The sequence below is a fragment of the Hippocampus bargibanti genome, linkage group LG17 (genome assembly GCF_051943395.1).
Source record: "Hippocampus bargibanti isolate YZ-2025 linkage group LG17, ASM5194339v1, whole genome shotgun sequence".
NCBI classification, from domain to species: domain Eukaryota; kingdom Metazoa; phylum Chordata; class Actinopteri; order Syngnathiformes; family Syngnathidae; genus Hippocampus; species Hippocampus bargibanti.
Window position 1 is genome coordinate 10,796,899 of NC_142750.1, and position 20,879 is coordinate 10,817,777.

The 20,879-nt window shown below is 44.6% G+C and overlaps 1 protein-coding gene across 2 annotated transcripts in view; it reads left to right on the top strand.

Moving 5' to 3' along the window:
- Positions 1-20,504, top strand: part of grin2ca (glutamate receptor, ionotropic, N-methyl D-aspartate 2Ca) — a 45,536-nt gene extending 25,032 nt beyond the window's left edge. For both annotated transcript variants that reach the window (XM_089018814.1, XM_089018815.1), the window contains 11 exons: positions 4,943-5,544; positions 8,102-8,216; positions 11,458-11,669; positions 14,188-14,356; positions 15,260-15,413; positions 15,564-15,689; positions 16,219-16,448; positions 16,993-17,153; positions 17,235-17,422; positions 17,496-17,728; positions 18,327-20,504. In XM_089018814.1, coding sequence (XP_088874940.1) covers positions 4,943-5,544; positions 8,102-8,216; positions 11,458-11,669; positions 14,188-14,356; positions 15,260-15,413; positions 15,564-15,689; positions 16,219-16,448; positions 16,993-17,153; positions 17,235-17,422; positions 17,496-17,728; positions 18,327-19,904 — 3,768 coding nt within the window. In that variant the 3' untranslated portion in view covers positions 19,905-20,504. The remainder of the gene's footprint in view (positions 1-4,942; positions 5,545-8,101; positions 8,217-11,457; positions 11,670-14,187; positions 14,357-15,259; positions 15,414-15,563; positions 15,690-16,218; positions 16,449-16,992; positions 17,154-17,234; positions 17,423-17,495; positions 17,729-18,326) is intronic.
- Positions 20,505-20,879: the final 375 nt, after the last annotated feature.

A 20,879-nucleotide genomic window follows, 5' to 3' on the forward strand; every position in this document is an offset into this window, starting at 1 on the left:
GCAGTTTGCTAATCTGGTTTAGCTCCAGCCATGGCAAGCGATCAGGGAGTCGTGTGCCTGCTTCGGGTTGCCGGGCGGGGTATAGCTGACGTGGCGCCAGGCAGGATGCCACAGTCGGCCCATATGTCGCGGCCAAAGAGCGGCAGCACTTCACTTGTGTCACCATGCTCCCTTTTATTCATTGCTCTGTTCAAGTTTTTTTAATTGTGCTTGTTAGCCTCTACCAGCCAACTGATATCAATCTCCACCTTCCTTTAGCTTTTTTGGACGCTATCCCGAGTCTATGAATAGAGCAACCTGAGTCATTCCGGTCACCTTCAGCCAAATGACAGTGTTTCAGTGCAGGTAGTGACTCCATATGGCCCCTGTTAAGATTTATAAGACTGCCGTTTCACCCTCCCGCAAACAGCGGTTTGCAGATAATCGCCGCTTTGCCGTTCTTGTCTAAACCTCATCAGGTCTGACAGCCACTAATCTTGCAAGTGAGCAAATCTTTTTCACGTGCGAGAGGAGACCTTAAGGTGTCTTCACGCTAATTGTCATGAGGTGGGCACGTCTCATGTGTGGCACGGACTCTCTTGAACATTTTTACGAACTTGGCTTACGAACTTAATTGGTTCCCAGAAAGTGTGTGTCAGGCGAAAAGTGTATGCCAAACATTATTTTCCCATAGGAAACCATTAAAATGAGAATAATCCCTTCCAGGTCCCATAAAACATAATTTTCAACTAAATAAGCCTTAAAACTACACAAAATACACCTTATTTTATGTATAATAAATGTGCTATGGTATTGTTATTAAAGAAATAAACTGTACTATATAATAAAGTCATTTTATTTACCTTTGTGATGGTCGTTGATTGCTTGATGGAATGGAGTGGCCGATTTCATCAGCATTAAACACTTGATGAGGAATGTAGCCTTCTTCCACCATCTTGAAGAATGATTCCTTGTAAGCATTGGCGGCTTTATCGTCAGAACTGGCTGCCTCACTATGAGGAATGACACTATGAATCCCTGTACGACGCTTAAAGTTCTCGAACCATCCGTGGCTAGCCTTGAAATCATCAATGGATGACGAACTTCCAGGTTGCCTCTTGACGATATCCGCGTGAAGTTGCCGTACTTTCCTGGCGATAATTTTACCTAGTTCCTCATCAATTGTGTTCTGTTTAGCTGGGTTGATAGCTTTTTGCATAAAGTGTCTCAAGGAGCTTTGGTTTGTACATCTTGGAAGTGATATTGCAACAGATGCATTCGTAACAGCAACAGATGCATTCGTAAACCGAGGTATCATTGTACTGTAACTGTAATCTGAGCGTGTAAAAAGATGAGTTCTCCACTCAGTAACTTTAATCTTCTTTAGGACTGCGGAATTTACTATGAGCTTCTTTGGAAGTGCGTGTCTCCGTACTGGTCGATGGAATTGTGCACACATTCTAGTACGAGGAGAATCCTGGAATGTTTGATTTCAATCCAACAGTCTCACAGAAACAGATATGAACAGCGCTTCACTGTTAGATCAGCGGTCCCAAAAAAGTCAATGACAGAATAGTGTTGCAGGTTCATCCATTTATACAGTCGATGCATCTCTTTGAGGCAATCAACGTTTTGTTGGTAAAACTGAATCTGATTGAAAATAATTCAATATAGCAGCTTTAATCAGAATCAGAATTAGAATCAGAATCAGAATCATCTTTATTGCCAAGTATGTAGAACACACAAGGAATTTGTTTCCGGTAGAACACGCTGCACTAGTATCGTTGTCAAAAAAACTGCTAAGTGGCACTATACAGTTCCATTTTGGCTACTGTTGAAAGAGTTCAAAGAGTTAATGGCTTGGGGGAAGAAGCTGTTTAAATGTCTGCTGGATTTGGTGCGCATGGATCGGTAGCGCCTGCCTGAGGGGAGTAGCTGGAAAAGGTGGTGGGCAGGGTGCGGAGGGTCCAGTAGGATTTTCCGCGCCCTAAAAAGGGACTGGAACAATTCAAAGCACATCGGGGCGGTTAGCGACAATGCCCCGGGCCTGTCGTATTGCAAGCTATCAGTCAATTGTGTGAACGAAGTCTGATTGACTGTGTGAAAAGCTTGGTTCTGGCAAAGTGTCACATTCTGAACCGGTAGGGCAATAAAGTGAATTGTGCTCTGCCGCAGCTGCGCACGGACGTACACCAATGAGCACCTCACTTACGCCCAACCATTTCACTGATAAGTGAAATTAATTTACTGTACTGGCATGCTTGGAAGATATAAATATGGTGGTTTTAATTAAGTCAAGATAAAATGAAAAAGGCAAGATAATGTTCCTATTTTCCAGTTCGCTGTAACTTTTAGGACATTAAGGGGCAATCTAATACAGGGGTACATTGACTTTTGGAAAAGGGACCCATATGCTCTTTTTGGACTTGAGAAAATTAAATATTTGGAGTGTTTCAGTATAACATAAAAAACTGAAGCTCTTTTCGTTATGTTCTAGCTGCATGCTAACATTAGAAAATAATTGCAGTGCTCCTTTAGCTTTCACCTTGATTCGAACTTTATTCTGTGTTAAAACAATTGGTTGTTTTGTCAAAAGGAACATTCGACCTGGTTTTGTCAAAACCCTTTTTAGCAACTGCGACCTCCAGAGTCCCAATATATCATCTTGAAAGACGTTTGAAAGAGAGAAAAGTGTCAGAGGCAGCAGCTTCTTCACACTGTGAATTCATTTTTATTTATTTCTCCCCACTTGATCTTCCGTCATTATTAGCATTAATAGCATTAATAGCATATTAGCATTGTGGAACCAATGATAACCAAGAACAAAAATATTTAAACAGCCTCATCAGCAGAAGATGTTTTTGTATACAAAGCAAAATAGTGAAAAGGCCTATGTTGCAACGAATCATGGGAAGCTAACTGCTCCCACGATCTTGCTAATAAACAAAATGGGCAAAGTGGGATTTCCTTTGGTGACTTTGCAACACCACTGATTGATTCAGTGCATTGTTGTACTTGCTGCCCTAAGTTGTGGAAGCACGACGAAGTCCCTGAGCATGTGGTCATGGAAAACTGAAGTAAATTTCACAATGTCTGAAGGCTGAAATAGTCTCTCACGTTCATTGAGTCTCTCACACTAAGCTCAGACGACACTTTGTAAAATTGTACAGTCGGCTTTGTCTGCAGTACTGGCAATTGCCTATGGAGGCAAACATTTCCTGACTTAATTTTTTCAGAGATAAAATAAGAACATCTAGAAATGTTCATATTCCATTATGCATGATAGATGGTGGCCATTTGTTGGAATTGGTTACAACAAACTACCGTTATGACGTATAGATTCCTTAGGACCTTCGAGGTTTGTTGTAATGAGCTTCAAATATATTAAGAACAACAAAAATTTGGAAGGTGCTTGAAGGGCTAAATAGTATATGGATTGTCAAAATTGTTTGATATACGGGTATTAAGAGTAATGAGCTTGGTCACGGTTCGAATCAAACTTGTAAGGCAATATAGCACTGTATATACCGGTACTTGGAATGTCATTGATCTTTGTACTTCTCTCCGGTGGTGATTGAAAAGGAGTGAGAGAGAACTAAGAGGGTTTACTTCCCTCCCCGGCACCCGGCAGAGTGGAAAAAGTGGGTGGCTTTAACGGTGACGTCGGGACTCATAAGATGCTCATACATCACCGGGCGGTCTCTCAAGGACACCAAGGAGCGAGGCGGAACAAGATCACAAACCCGCTCGTAGTCTCGGGATACTTGACCCCACTCCCGCCTCAGCTGTGAGGACACCCCCTCTCCCCCCCGCTTACTCGAGCGCTTTTATTCCTCCCGCAGTTTTTAAAACATGACAGTTCAAGAGATGTTGGGAAAAATCCAATGGCAAAGAGAAAAAAATTGTGCTTGAAATCTACCTATAATTTATTGTAAAATAGCATCATTCCACCACCGTCGTGATTCCAAATCAACCACGCTCATCTCTCTACCTTTTGACTGTTTAGGTCATATTTACATCTGTACCTTCAAGAAACCAGATTTTCAAAGTTCTGACATTTTTTACGAGTGATTTAACTGTGATAGGTTATTAATAATAACCTATCACAGTTAAATAATAACTTATTATAAGAGCAAATGGCACAAGACAAGGAGGTGTTGAAAGGGTACACTGCTCGCAGGAAGACCTTACAGACACTTTTGTGATGAGCATAGTATTAAAACCAGATGATTGAGTAATTTTTCAAATAAATTTCGTGCTATAATCTGAATTTGCCATGATGATAAAGTACTTTAAGGTCCTTGAACACTGGTACATTCGTCTTATGACCGCATGCATCAGACCGTTATGCCTAGATCGTGTTGTATCTGACTTAGTCCCGTCTTTGTAGGTTACAACAAATTGATTCCACCAGAAACGCCGTCTTCCGTGTCGGTAGAAGACCACTCAGGAACTTGCTTTGGTGTGAATGCTTTTTGGTCATATTAATTTTCAATGAATCCTCCGCCAGGGTCACCGTTGAAAAAAGGAAGATCTGCCACACAGAAGGTAGCATTTGTTCTGTATTTGCAAATACGTATGGACCTTGCCTTGGCAAACATAAGATGTGCTTTTAGGTAATGAATGAGTCTGGAGCTCCGGGAGCACTTAAAGCACATCTGAATGGCCAAGAGCCACTTACGAGATGACGGAGAGGTTCTCACTGAATATTACAGAACAGAAATTGAGTGTTTATTTGGCTTGTTGATGAACAGCAACCGTATTAACTACAGGACTGGAATATTTCATCAGGACCGGTGGTGGGATGTGACAAAGGACAAATGCTTTGTTCACGTGTTGAAAGAGATGCTGTATGTCCGGCTACTTTGAATTGAGCATTTATGAATTTTAGGCTACCTATAACTGTCCAGTCAGTGTGAGTAAATCTGCCGCCTGTGATCCAGGTGTCATTTTCTTCCACTAGGGCGAGGGCTCCAACTTCCTGCAATTGGGCTCGTCCATCGAGCAACAGATCAATGGCATGTTCAAGGTGATGGAGGAGTACAACTGGGACAACTTTGTGGTCATCACCAGTCTCTACCCGGGCTATGAGGGTTACGTGGAGTATGTCAAGGCTTACATCGACACCAGCTACTTCATGTGGGAGCTCGAGGACGTTTTGACATTCGACATGTCCGCCGACAGCACCAATGACATCCGGGCGCGACGTCTGCTGCAGCAAATTGATGCCCAGGTACTCCTGGTATACTGCTCCCACGAGGAAGCGCAGTACCTCTTCGCCATGGCCACCGAGGCCGGACTGGTTGGGCCGGGCTACATCTGGATAATCCCCAGCCTGGCGGTGGGCAACCCTGACATGTCACCACCAGACAGCTTCCCCGTGGGACTCATCAGCATCATCACCGACCGCTGGAGAATGAGCTTGAGGAAGAGGGTGCGGGACGGTGTCGCCATCGTGGTGAAAGGCGTGCAGAGCTACCGCAAGCTGAGGGGCTTCTTGCCTGAGGGACACAACGACTGCCACAATCCCGTCAAAACCGTGACGACTAATGACACGCTTTTCAGGTACGCATGAGAGTTTTTATACTTTAAACTTTAAGGCTTAAAGGCTAGTATGGTATTGATTGCATGAAGATGTCATGCTCACATCATGAAATTTGTGGAAAAACAACTGCTTTCTCTCAAATATATCAATGATCGATTACTGAAACCGTTCCAGAATTCCTTCCTTACTTGTCCACATCCCCAGTTCCAGTTGAAGTAAAACCATATCAAGTCATAACAGTGCCACCACAAAAATGTCAAGAAAAAGCCGACTACAGCATGTTCGGTGATTCCAAAAGGAGACTTCAGGAGAGTCGCGGGAATAACGATTTTACAATCCAAGCAATTTTTCATATAGATTGTCGCCATGCTGCCCTTGGTATCATCTTGGCGGTTTGTTGTAAAGACATTCCCTTGGCCTGAAATCGCCAACAATTGCTTTTATAAAGTATTGCTCGATCTGCCCCCCCCCCCCCCCCCCCCCCCCCCTCCAACCGAAGACATCTGTTCCCCGCAGGCTCCACAGCTTTGTCTTTCCCTGACACAGTAATTCAAATTCCACTATTGCGCTTAACTTGCCGACAAAGGCCTTGATAAAGTCAACTGCAAAGCCAATGAAGATCCCTTTAGGGAAACAATCAGCGAGACTTGAATCAGGTTTTTTTTTTGTTTTATTTTGTTTTGCTGGCAGACTGCAGCTGCGTCCAAACTGTTCAATTGCGGTAAAGCCAGGGACTATTTATGTATGGACGCAAACGCCAAATCATAAATTTGCAATGAAATAGTGGCGGGATGTTTATTTATGTGGCAAGTCATTCATGAATTTGGAGAGGTGAGCCCAGTTGCGGAATTCTCTCAGGGAAGGACTCATTCAAATGCATGTTTGGATTGAGTCGGACTGCACGGAGAGAACGAGGGAGAGTGATATCCAATTGGTTTACCCGATTCCGAGCGACGAAGTGAATTGATTGAGTCCACCAGGGAAACATTGATATTCTCCACCGGAATACCCAGACATGCTGTTAATATATTTCCAGAGACAAACCTACTCAAGTTATTTTTGGAGGTCTATCATATATTTGCCCGGCAGTTGGATACTGGGGGAGATCGAAAGTTGTCGTTCCCCATCTTGCAATTTCTTTTTTTTTTTTTTTTTGCTTTTTGAAAAAGCGACAAGGGGCAAACAGCAGGAGCAGAATCGTTTTTGCATTGTTGTGGAAGGCAACTTCCAAAGACATCAGGTCATTTGCACATTGCAAAAAAAGCATCTGAAACTTTTGCCCTTCCATATGAAGTGCTATTGTGTTATTAACGTGAAAATAAATAGCCGATTTGGGGAAGTTTGGAGGTATTCGCTTGTGCCTGACATGCTAGCAATGTGGATACATAGGCCACTTTCTGAAGAGAACTCACATCTCACAACGTAAAATGTTCATTTATTTATCCAGGACTGTTTGGTGCGGTGCTGCAGATTTATGGCCACTGTCAGTCCTCTAAACTGTGTCCTCACCCACTGCCATCTATCTCATCACGGCTTTATACCTCCGGGATGGTCGGAGAATTGAGTGGAGGGGAGTCGCTGGTGACAGGCAGGTGTGGCCTGTCCTTAGAAAGCCAAAGAAGTTTAATAGAACAAAACAACTAACCTACAGGTGTCAAAGTCAAGGCCTGGGGGCCAAATCTGGCCCACCATATCATTTTATTTGGCCTGTGAAAGAAAATCAAACGTGAAATTCCATGATGCTTGCTAAAGTCCAAACCAAAATTTCAAATTGTCGCATGTAAACCACCATAACAGTCATTGTTTTTTACTTCAAATTTCAAAACTACTTATTCATTCATGTTTTTGCACTGCATATGTAATATGTGGAGGGTTATTAAAAATTCTAATGTTTTTCCAAATTCATAACGACAACCGAGAGGAAACCGTAACTACAGTATGGCCGGTGGCATTAAATGAGTTTGACTCCCTTGAACACTCTTTGCCAAGGAACCTGGAATAAATTTGTTTTACATCTGTGCACATCAAACATGAACAAGGCCTTTTGGTTCTCACTACGTTTCTGTCCGGATAATGAATATCATTTGGATTATCAGAGATTACTCAACTGGGGGTGCGGGAGGGCTCTTCACTTTGATCACCTCCGCTGAAGTGACGGCGGAGGTGCGCAAGCGGCAACGCCGTTCTGATGTAACAGCTGCTGAAGTGATGAAAATAAGCCATCAAAGGAGCCGAACCAAACAGACGGAAGCGGCTAGCGTTTGAAATTCAGCAAAAGCTCGGGCAGCCTTACATCGCAGGAGATAATGTCATAACACTTTTCCCCCCTGCCCAGACTAAAAATTAAACTACATAGGGGGCAATGAGTGGTTAGATTTCAATGGATCAATATAAATGTCCCTGACAGTGAATGAGATAATGTCACTCGTGGGTTGGATGAAAGGGATCAGTGCTTTGCGAACAAAACCGACTTCCTGCAGACTAAACAGGACGCAACAAAATCAGTTCCTTTGTTTTTGGGTCACTGTCTTGAACTTGCCTGTGGGTTTTTCTTCTTCTTCTCTCTCTTCATTTCAGGCACATGCTGAACGTAACCTGGGAGCACAATGACTTTTCCTTCAACGCCAACGGCTACCTAGTGAACCCGGCAATGAACATCATCACGCTAGACCGAGAAAGGCAGTGGGACAAGGTAATGAAAACTCACAGGCGGGGAGTTCAGAACAAGTCGACTTTGAGCCGCTCAGGCAGTGATTTCATCCATCAGTGATCTCGTTATTGAGGCTAGTTAGAAGGCTGCGCTCACACCAGTGAACCACCTAATAAAGGATCCTCTCACGCTTGCAAGTCAACTCCGTCCGGCGCACACGCTTGAGCTGGCTAATTATGGGAGTTGCGGCTAAGTCAGAGAAGCACAAGTCATAAGTAGCGCTTCAAGTCTTAAAGTCCTTCGTGAGCTTGGCAAAAAATCATGCAAGTCAAGACCATTTTGAGTCCAGCCAAGATAGCCAGAAGTCAATTTGCACTATTTTGTTTCATCGCTATCAGTCACCAAAATATGTTTTATTTTCCACAACGCCAAGAGGCATTGCGGTTCCAGTTTGTGCTTCAAATTCAACACTTTAACAATGCACCATTCCCAAATGTGTTCGGGTTTTGGTTTTTCTTGTGGGGGAGTGCTGAAAAGCGCTGGTCATATCTCTGGCAATGTTTTTCCCTCGCACTAGGCTTAGGGGAAGCATTTCCCTCTGGTACAACTGCCCCCATTGCACCTCATATTACCCCAGACCCATTAAACTTAGGAATTAACTCTTTTTTTCTGATGACAGAAGAGAGTGTAAAGTTTCTAACGCTCTATTGAATGTTTTGGTAGTTCTAAAACGCCACATTTTGTGGGTCCTGCAATTTGAGTGAAAATGACAAAAACCTTTGCACTAGAGTAGACACATTTTTTCACATCATCTGGCAGTGAACGAGTTAAATTAAATTAAGTTACATTACATTACATTACAATTAACAACATTAAACTCCATTACATTACATTACATTACATTACATTTTATGAGTCTCACAATAGAGAAATTTAAAATTCACAGCAGCAAAGTTATAAAAACAAGACTAAAGGAAAAAGAAGTAGATGCCTATACAATTGATAAAAGCACAATAAAAATCATGTTATGTGGACATCATCACCATTCTTACAGATGAATCAAGTGTCTTTTTTTTCTGCGAGCTATGCGGTCGCTTATTCTGCTCCTCAACGCTTGAGCAAAACTCAACATTTACGTGTCAATTTCAGCATTAATTAGCTGCCGTTTTACGAGCTGCTTTTAGTGGTCAGAACTTTTGAGTTCAGCAACCTTACACCAATCCAAGTGGAGAAAAGCTCAATTTTCCGACGCACATCGTTGAACTTTACCCGCACGGCAGTCCAGGATTATACACAGCTCCTCGACAAAACTTTCACCAAAAACTTTAACCAAATCTCCGTGGGGTTGGGGGCGTTCTTTATCCTCAGACGCTAAACAGCAATTCGGCCTTCGGATTGGCTTTTTTTAAAACTTTCGTCACCCTCAGTTCATCACCCTCTTAGCACTTTTGTTATCGAGCCTGATGCTGACACAGTTTCGCCCCATCCACCTCAAGTTGGACAGTTCCATCATATTTTAATGAACATTCAATCAGTGGAATGTCCTTGTTATAGCGACCATTGTTCAGTGGGGTGTGTCAAATTAAGTTTCCAAGTTGGCATGGGAGAGGATGAGGAATCCCTGCAGAAGCAAAGCAAGGAAAAGATGAATACAGTAAAGTCTCGTTATATCGATATTCAAGGGAGTCCGAAAAAATATCGATATAACCGGGACTATCGATATATCCGACCCTGTTTGCATGTAATTTTCTCCGTGCGTGCATAGAAATAGTATCGATATAACCGGGACTATCGATATATCCGATATCGATATAACGAGACTTTACTGTATTAGTTCTTACGGTTTATCTGATATTAGTGTTCAAAATGATTGCAAAAATGTTACAAAATATTTTTTCTTTCATTTCACACCCGCAAAATTCGCTCTCATTCGTCTCATTTTTACATCATCAGCGTTTCATTGAGCACTCAAGACATTCTGTTCTTGCTGTTAATCTATTGTATCGCGCGCGTTTCTCCATTCAAGGGTACATCGACGATCGAGATGAGTGTCTGAGGGGGAAAAAAAACTAAACCACACAAAAGGACACATTGCTCCTCATTTCTGTGTGTTTTTTGCCACCAACTCAATTGAGGGCCACAAAGGTAAACATCGGAAGCCGATCGACGTGATAGGCGGAAAACATCGGCGGACAACTGCGTGTTTGCCTGTCGCTGCCTTGTGTGATTACTTTTCAGTGAGCTGCCCGAGTGTTGTCAGCTCAGGACATGTTTCTGCTCTTAGTCTTCGAGTCATTGTTTTAAGATTTTTTTTTTTGGTATTTTTTTACAAAACGCGTCTTAATTCTTTTCAAGATCACAAAGACGTTTTGGAAAAAAACATTACAATTGTCTTTGCTAAGAAATTCTGAATTTGTCATTGTTTTTACTTTTTTGTTGTCCTTCAAAAAGAGATTGGCTCACATCACCTGTCCCACATAAATCCGCTTCAATTCCGCCCTCAAAAATTGTTTTGCACTGCTCGAGTGGCGCTCGAGGATTCAATTCTGCACCTCATTTACGTAGTGAACCCAATTCCCCCACCGCCGGTAATTAGAATTAGCCAACTGGTTGTTGCACGGTGCATAAAATTGCATCATCTCTGTCGGGCCTGACCAAAAATCAATTTCCTCTCAAATGTCCACAATCGCCAGCCAGGTCCTGACGCACAAAACCTAGCAAAAGATGAGTGATAACGGTGGGGGGCAGAAAGGGGGTGGGGTGTGAGGTGCGTAATTGGGGATGGCTGCATTAAGATGGGAGATTGTGATAAAAGAGTGTGACGTGGACGCATCCTCAGCACTTTCATCTCACGCGCTTGCTGGCAAAAAGGCCTCATTGCTCACATATGCCGGCACTTTATTTGTGCTTTAAAAGGCAGCGTAAAACTGATGTATTGCATCTTTAACTGTTTGGATATGGCTTCTTCTAAACAAGACATTACTTTTACGGCGTGCCGGTGTTGGATAAGGTTTAAAGACATCGAGGTTTTTGGATTAGAATTGCAAAACCGGGTGAGGATTCCAAATTAGGGTCTCAAATGAAGTATTTCATTTCCAATCTGTGTTTCAACACAGCGTTAGGGTTAGGATACATTTTTAACTCCCAGGGTTGGGTTCCACACTTGGGCTATTGAAACTACACCACAATTAGTATTTTAATTTAGAGATAGGGTTTCATTAGGGCTATCATTCCAAAGTATGGTTTGAAAAGAGGGTTTAAAGCCCGGATGTTTCTGTTTCAGGTGGGAACTTACGAGATGAGCATCCTCCAGATGAGGTACCCGGTATGGCCCCGCTACGGTTCCTACCTGGAGCCCGTGTCTGACTATAGGCACCTTACGGTGGCCACACTGGAGGAACGGCCATTTGTTATCGTGGAGGCCGTTGATCCCTTGACCGGAACCTGCGTCAGCAACACGGTGCCGTGCAGACGACAGTCCAACAAGACGGAGGTGTAAGTGAAGGAACGCATCAAAACTAACAGCCAAACAACAATTTGTGTCTGAGTCCGTCAGTAGCTTTAATTTGGTGAGTCATCACTTTTCATGAATGGTAGGGACTGAACCCAACAGTAATCGGAAATTCCGGAAATAATTGACCATATAACCCTCCCCCCTCCAATCCCCCCAAAAATGACTTAAAACTGAATTAGTAGAACTTATTCAAACTGAAACGATCATAAAGCATCAATACCAATCATTGACAATGCTCACAATCATGAATTCATGATACATAGACAACTGTGTTCAAATACGTTTCACTATGAATGAACCAACTTCACGAGGCTCATTAACGGCTAACAAAGTAGCCTAAATAATGCGCTAGCATCAACTCATCTCCGCCCTCACCAACTGCCTCACTGTCATAAATCTTCAGATGAACCAAAATCTGGGAGACACACAAATCAGGACACGTCACCAAATCATCCTCCTGTCAATTCCGAAACCTAACACACGTCCGTTCTGACTAGAACGATGGCATTCTCCATGGTCTCCCTTCCATTGTCCTCTTCCATCCGCTTTCACTCAACGCATCCGTTCTGCTGACGCCAACTTTCTCACCCCTCGCTTACCAAGTATCACAGTGCAAGTTACATAACCTTTACCACTGTCGACCCAATCCTCTGTAACGTACCTGCCCCTTGACATCCGCTAGTCTGACAACCTCATCTTATTGAAAAGTCAAGTCAAATGCCATCTGTTCAAGATCTGACCATCCGCGTACATGCCGAGACCTTTTTGTTAGCACTGTTTGTTGTCATATCTGTATTTATGGGGTTTAGCGACACACTGATTAACATCCTCAAACGGATGATACAATACCCAGCAGGGAGTTTGATCAACAGCCTTTTCACAGTCAGCTAATTAGCGTCCCAATGAGACAACCGCTTGGAATCACTGCAAGCATTCCGGTGTACGAGCATGTCCCGTCTTAATTGATTTTTTTATCATACGCGAAGGTGCCATTGTGCGCAAGAGCCTCACCTCCCCCGCTTTTGGGGTCTTATCACTCATAGAGAGGTGTGAGACCTGTCGACCAGGGAGCAGAGCGTCCCACGATCGACCCTTCATTAACGTGGAGCTTGTTATCCATTAATGGGATCGCGTTCCTTGATGGTGACAGAAGGTGCTCTTTTTCTGGTTGAAAACGTCAACATTAAGTCAGACAATTTGGCGCCGGAGACGAGTCAGTGGAATGATCTGTATGTGTTGTGTTTGAAAAAGGAGTAAATCAGACTGGCGGAGGCTGAAATTGTTTTTCCGGAGGTCGCTTGCAGTTTTTTGGGCCACTAGCCAAAAGCGTCCGTGTTTGTGGAGTAGCTTCCGAGGACGTGGGGCTCATGCAAACAAGCATTTTTTTTGACAGTTTTTGCCCATTAATCGACGTAGCTTTCAAATTTCATGGGGATAAGTATAACTGGCTGTGGGAGTTGTATTTAGCCCACCACCCCACTCTACTCCAAAAATGCAGTGTTTCAAAATGGGATTAGGATTTCCAAGAAACATTAAAAAGCAGAATTAGGGTGTCAAATTGGGGTTAGGGTTTCAAGCCAGCGTTAAGGTTTGGGGGAAGGGTTTCAAGACAGAATTGGGGTTTTGAAGTCAGGTTTCTAGTCAGGGTAGGGGCAACAAGCTTTGAGTTCTAAAGTCAGGTTTCAAGAATGAGTCATGATTAAAAGACAATGGGGTGGGTTTCAAATACAAGTTTCAATTGTGAGCTGGATTTAGAAAAAAAAATGGTTTTTGTGGGTGTGTTTAACCAAGGAAATTGTTTTTAAGTGGGTCATAAAGAAATGTATCAAGACAAAAATAGGGTTTTGAAGCGGGATTTCACCAGAGGGTTAGGATTTCTAATTGGGATTACCATTTGAAGCCAGAGGAAAAGGTTTCTTCATCCATCATCTGTACTTCTTAGGTTCCTGTGCCAATCCCCTGCTCTGATGGGTCCCTGTGCCGGACCCCTGCTCTTATAGGTCCCTGCTCTAAGTTTGGGGGAGCAGTGGACCACTGCCTATCAGAGCAGAGGTCTGGCACAACCACCTTTGTCCATTAGAGATATAGGGACAGGGTTACCAGCACAACTTTAGTTCGCTAATGGAGCTCTTCGGATGAGCAGCGAAACATCCGACACCTTCAAAGAAGTATAGATGACGGCCGAAGAAACCTTTTCCTTGATGGACCACTCCTGTACGACTGGGCAGGCATATTTGAAGCCACAGTTCCAACATCCAAAGCAGAAGGAGAGGCTTTTAAACCTGGATTAGGGTTTTACAATGTGTTGTAATCAACATGTGTATTTGTCAGCTAATGACGTTGACTTGGATGTGATAAAAGACCGATCCCGCAGCAGCAGAGGTTAATACCCCCCACGAGTCGCACGTGCCGCAATCAATCGATGGCAAAGTAAAGATTTCCCCACAGTTGTAACGGGCATCGTTCATCATCAGTGACGCTTTTTTTTTCTTCTCCAAGAATCGTGGGTCACACAGAGCCATACACCAAACTGTGCTGTAAGGGCTTCTGCATCGACATCCTGAAGAAGCTTTCGCGCAACATCAAGTTTTCCTACGATCTCTACCTCGTCACCAACGGGAAGCACGGCAAGCTGGTGCGCGGCATCTGGAACGGCATGATTGGAGAGGTAACCCTCTGCTTCATTATAGCAATTGTTCAAAATGCGATATCAAAACGCTCGATTAACTCATTCGCTGCCATTCCCGAATTTATTCTTGAATTGAAAAATGTGACGTGGAGCGCCATTCTCGAATTTGTTCGGGTTTTGGTTTTTCTTGCGGGGGCTGCTGATAAAGCGCTGGTCAGACTTCTGGCAATGTTTTTTCCCTTCCACAAGGGGCTGCATTTACCTTTTGTCCATGTTAGCGCTTTAACAATAGCTGAAGTTGCAACAAATCCATATTTAAATCAATATGTCTGTATTGCATTGTATTGCAATAATAAAACATTAAATTTTTCAGCACCTTTCAAAACTCCCAAGGACACTTTACAGTTATGGGATTTTTTTGTGCGGCTGAGCAGTGGCAGCCATTTGCGCCAGCGTTCACTCTACCCGGAAGTAACACAGCAGCAAAGTTAGGAAAGGAAGTGAAAAGGAAAGAAAGAAGTAGAAAAGCAAAATACAGGAGCTGCTGGAAAGGCAGCCACTTTGTACAGCTGGCCCCCTTTCAAGCTCCCCGCTGCTGGGGGGGACGCTTTGGTCCTCTCGTCTTTCATCTGGAGCTGCTTCGTGTCACAGGGGGATGGGGGATGGAGGGTGCAGGGGTGCTGGGGTTTGGGTGACTATCTGTGTCTTTGTGTTGTCATATTATTAGTTGTTTTTTTTTTTGTTTTGTTTTTTTAACTCTGTTACTTCCGGGTTGAGTGAATGCTGGCGCGTGTGGCTGCCGCTGCTCACCCGTAGAAAAAAAATATCCTGTGACTGTAAATTGTCCTTGAGAGTTTTGAAAGGTGCTTATGAATGAAATGTATTATTATTATTATTATTATTATTTATTTTATTTTATTTTTTACCCTCCCATCCCGACAGGTATTCTACAAGCGTGCCGACATGGCTATCGGTTCACTGACTATCAACGAAGAACGCTCAGAGATTATCGACTTCTCTGTGCCATTCGTGGAGACGGGCATCAGCGTCATGGTAGCCAGGAGCAACGGCACAGTCTCACCGTCTGCTTTCTTAGGTCAGAAAAAAATTGCATTTCATGGAGATTTTTCAATCATGTTTCCCTGTAGCTTCACACTCACACACATACACTCACACACATATACAGATATATCTTAACCCAAATCCATATTTTACCACTTTTGTGGCTTTTGGGTGTGTTTTGCAGAGCCGTACAGTCCCGCCGTGTGGGTGATGATGTTCGTCATGTGCCTCACGGTGGTCGCCATCACGGTGTTCGTCTTTGAATATTGCAGCCCGGTGGGCTACAACCGCAGCCTGATTACTGCCAAAGGTGAGGCATCCACCCTCCTTCTTCCTCCTCCTCCTTCTCTGTTCTATCGGGTAATCAAGCTCATATAAGAAATCAATGCAAAAGAAATGGAGTTTCATCTCGGTGCCAAATAGCCTGAAAGAGTCTTTTTCATATTTTCTATCCCAAGTATGACCTCAAAAAATACTTTTCAAATACCACCATCGTGACATTAAAATGCATTGGTGTCGTAGATCTAAAGCAAAGATGTCAAACTCCGTTTTTTGCCGCGGGCGCCATTGTAGTTACAAAATTTTTGTTCAGACTCTAGCAAGCATCATGGACTTTCGGAAGTTTGATTTGCTTTCCCGGACCGAATAAAATGATGCGGTGGTCCAGATTTGGTCCAGGGGCCTTGATTTTGACACCTGTGACCTAAAGGATTCAGAATGAAGAAGGCATTTTCCTAAAATGTGTTGTTAATATTATTGCAAGATACTGTGTGACAATATGCTCAGTTTGAATATTAATACAGAAGAAAATTTGCTCTTTGCGACCGTGTGATCCGCAGAGCCCGGTGGCCCCACCTTCACTATCGGCAAGTCGGTGTGGCTTCTGTGGGGAATCGTGTTCAATAACTCGGTGCCCATCGAGAACCCCAAGGGGACCACCAGCAAGATAATGGTGCTTGTGTGGGCTTTCTTCGCTGTCATCTTCCTAGCGTCCTACACGGCTAACTTGGCCGCCTTCATGATCCAGGAGCAGTACATCGACACCGTGTCCGGCCTGAGTGACAAGAAGGTAGTCGTGTTTTGCCTCTCAGGGTTCCAAGCCGATATTTCGGATTGAATCATGTCTGGGTTAAGGTTTTCAACAATATTAGGTTTTCAAATTAGGGTTTGACACCAGCCTTGGTGTTTCAACGTCGGGTTTTAAACCAGCTCCAGTGTTTAAATGGAAGGCTACAACCCTGGGTTAGTGTTTCAACTTTCAGTTTGTAGCCATGGTTTGTGTTTCGAATTACAACTCCTAGCCAGGGTTGCGTTTTAAATTACGGTCTAACGTAAGCTTTAAAAGTGGAGTTTCAAGACTCCATTAGTGTTTCAAATACAGGTGGCAAGCCTCAGTTAGGGTTTGAAGAAAGATTTATGGTTTCAATATCATTATCTAGAAACTGTCTTGGTTCAGAACTTCAAATTGAGGTTTTAAGTCTGGGTTAGGAATTTTAAAGTGGGTTTGAAACTACAATAGGTTTAAAATCCAGGTTATATTTTCCTTTAAACGGCTAGTTGAAAACATGAGCCTTGTTTGAAAATTGCTGAATTGGGCATTTTGCGCATTGTAGTTTCAGAAACCACAGGAGCAGTACCCTCCATTCCGCTTCGGCACGGTGCCCAACGGCAGCACGGAGCGCAACATTCGCAGCAACTACCCCGAGATGCACTCCCACATGGTCAAATACAATCAGAAGGGGGTCGAGGATGCCCTCAACAGCCTCAAGACAGGGTGGGTTTCCGCCTCGAGGACGTCGGCCCGACTCAAGCGCCCAATGCCAACCTGCGTACTTTTTACATTCGGCACCGCCAGGAAACTGGACGCCTTCATCTACGACGCCGCCGTGCTCAACTACATGGCGGGAAAAGACGAGGGCTGTAAATTGGTCACCATCGGCAGTGGCAAGGTCTTCGCCACCACTGGCTATGGCATTGCCCTTCAAAAAGACTCCCGATGGAAGAGGCCCATCGACCTGGCACTGCTGCAGTTCCTAGCTGACGGTAATAGTAATATTTCCCAATGCTTAGCAAATATTGAATCCCGAGTTTGTGATTTTGTGGTACCGTGTGCCAGGTGACACTCAGAAACTGCAAACGGTGTGGCTGACCGGCATCTGCCGCAATGAGAAGAAGGAAGTTATGAGCAGCAAGCTGGACATCGATAACATGGCGGGCGTCTTCTACATGCTTCTAGTGGCCATGGGCCTCAGCCTGCTGGTGTTCGCCTGGGAGCATTTGCTCTACTGGAAGCTGCGACACTCGCTGCAAAAGTCCGAACGTCTTGACTTCCTTCTGGCCATTAGCAGGGTACGTTTGTAGTCTCCTTATTATTTTGAAGGCCCTAAAACTCTCCTTCTGGCCCCAACGGGATTCCACTTTCCATTAGCATGGAGGAGCTAGGGCGGTGCGACTAAAAGAGTGGCTTCCATTTGCAGAACCCAACCTCCAACATGGAAACCAAGCAAATATCCCGTCGTGAGGAAAAACAGCATTTTCTCTGCCGGAGGTAGCACTCCATTTGGCACATGCAGAAGATGCATCACCAATCACAAATACCCTCCTCCATTTCGGGAAGAAAGAGGGATATTAATTTCTGTTTCATCAAGATAAGAAATTGTGACTGTGAGTGGTGTTGAACTTTTGGAAAAGGACCCCCCAGTTTGAGTGGGATGATCGTGGTTTGCTGTGTGGGGGTGATAATATGTCGGTCTAAGTGAGTTAACCAGAACATAATATAAGAATTTTCCCTTGTGAAGACAGCATTTCATATATGTGTCAATTATAATCTATTTGCTTGAAGCTGTGCCATGAAGTGAACAGATTTACCATTCTTGAAGTCTCCCATGTTGCAGAGGTCTGCTTTTCAGTCTCCTCGGTGTAATGATCACCATGTGTGTATGTGTAGGGCATCTACAGCTGCTTCAGTGGCGTAGAGCAGACGGATCGCAATGGCAGCATTCAAAGTCCCGACGTCACCACCACCAACTACTCGCAGGCCAACATGCTAAAGATGTTAAAGACCGCTAAGGACATGGTGTCCTCCGCCCGGGTGGAGAACTCCCTGGACAGCGCCACCAAGACCCTGGAGACCTGGAGCCGGCGAGGAGCCATGGACAACACCCGTGCCGGCCTCCCACCCCGTGTGGCCACCACCGCAGATGTAGGGCACTGCCGCCTGCCCTACATCACCAGCATCAGCGACAATCACTCGCCCTACCCGGTGAGGAGCCGCACCCCTACGTTCCCCGGCCACTATGGGGACACTGCTACCCAGCCCCTCTTGGACAAACCGCGTGTAGTCACCCGGCCTACAGCGCTGCGCTACACACTTCCCGCCCGCAACAACATCTTGGAGAGGACCCTACCCATCTCCAGCCTCAGCACCCCCCACCTCGCCATGCCCGATGTATCACCGCCTTCCACCGCTCAGGCCCACCCTGGCCGGCTCTATGTGGAGAACCCCGCGCGGCACCCGACATCCCCATTCATCACCTACAGAGAAATCCAGGTTCCCAACATATACATGGAACATAAACCACCCCTGAGGAGGAAGCTGAGCTACCCTCCCGACTGTGGGAGCCGCAGGAGGCGTAGCTATGTGCTTGACGCCCCTGACCTGAGATCAAGGGCCAACTATGACGAGCCGCGATCCTGCCTGGCTGAGCTCAGAGCGAACCAGCTGATGAAAAACCATACACCCAATGCTACCCCAGGGCATTACCCTTGCGCCGCCTCAGGACACTATCCTTGTGTCGCCGCCAGCTGCAACTCCTGTATGAAGTCGTACCTCGAACCCGACATGGATGACGTACCCCTTCTGGGCAAGGATAAAGTCAACCGCAGAGCCTCTTTCCTCAAAGCCACTTGGGGCAACGAGCGCATTCGACAGGTGGATGAGACAAACCCATCTACCTCCACGTCATCCCGCAACGACATGCCGGACCTGTTCCCGCGTGTGGTGGTGCCGGCCAACGCCAAGGCCCACAAGCTGTACGGCAGCCTGGGCCATAACCTGTCCTGCTATCCACTGACCGCAGAGCCGGCCTACTTGGACCCGGCCCATATGGGCTCGTACCCTTATAAGCAGAAACTTAAGTACGCCGACTCTACTCGGTTGCCGTCTTACCGGGAGGCCATCCTGCAGAACACCGCCGCCCTCCGCCGGTCCTCATCCACACTGGTGCACAGACACTACTCCACCTACCTGAACTCCTACTCGGATCTACCAGCGTACATCGCACCACCAGCACAGTTTTACGACAGCCCCAAAGACATGTACCACCTGTTTCCGTGCGCCACCCGCTGCCCGGAACACCCCGCCACCCGGCCCGTGGCCTACCAGAACAGCATGTTCGGGGCAGAGCGGGATGAGCCTGTCTCATCGGGAAGGGAACGCCAACAGGTTTTGGTGGCGCGCCAGGTGAACAGTCCATTTGTGCCAAAACCCTGGGGAAGGGTCTCTAGCCTGGAATCCGAGGTGTGAAAAGGCAAAAAAAAAAGAAGAAACCACCACCAGTGTATTTTGAGAGGTCACCTCTCTGTTCTCAGTGCAATAAAATCATAAGACGCTGACTAACAACTGGGACAAACCAGGAAAAAACTATTTAAAAGCATTTAACAAGTTAACCTCTGTCATTTTTAATGCTGATACAGTGGTACCTTAATGTACAGGTGATCCCACTTAGTAGTTTTTCAGTATACGAGGAATCGTTTTTCAGTATACGACAAGAACCCTTGTCGTTTGAGTTGCGAGACAAAAGTGATGGTAGAAGAGAAGTTCCATTACCACCCAGGCATGTGGGTAAGGAAAACAACAGTTGTGAATAACCTTCAGTTATTTTTTTTTAAACAGAAAACAAAAAATATATATAGACACTAAATGAGAACACGAGTGAGGATCTGCGGTACGTCACAACTCACGCCCTGGTGCTCTCAAGCATCTGCGCGTAAATTTTGTAACTATCCAAGTAGTAAATCTCGCTCAAAAAATGCTTGTCACCAATTTTTTGGATTAATTTATTAATTTAAACTAAAATAATTTCAATGGGGATCAATTGATCTTTAATGTGGGCCCCACTGTAAGCAGCATGTGTATGTATGCATATGTATATATATATATATATATATATATATATATATGTATGTATATGTGCGTGTGTGTGTGTGCGTGCGTGCGTGTGTATAGATGTATAGGTGTATAGATAGACATATATCTTCACATTTGTTTTACTTTTCTAAAATAATTTCAAGTAAAATTTATGCCATCACTATAGTAGCAAACAATCTTCCACTCACAAGGGGAATGTATATCAAAATGTGTAATGTGTATTTACAATGTTACACTTCATTGAATAAACAAAGGTCATTGGTCTGCCTCGCTTTTCATCTGAACACACGTGCACTTATGGAGACTTTTTTTAATTAAAAAGAGGTCCAATGAGTCTTGGCAAGATGCTGA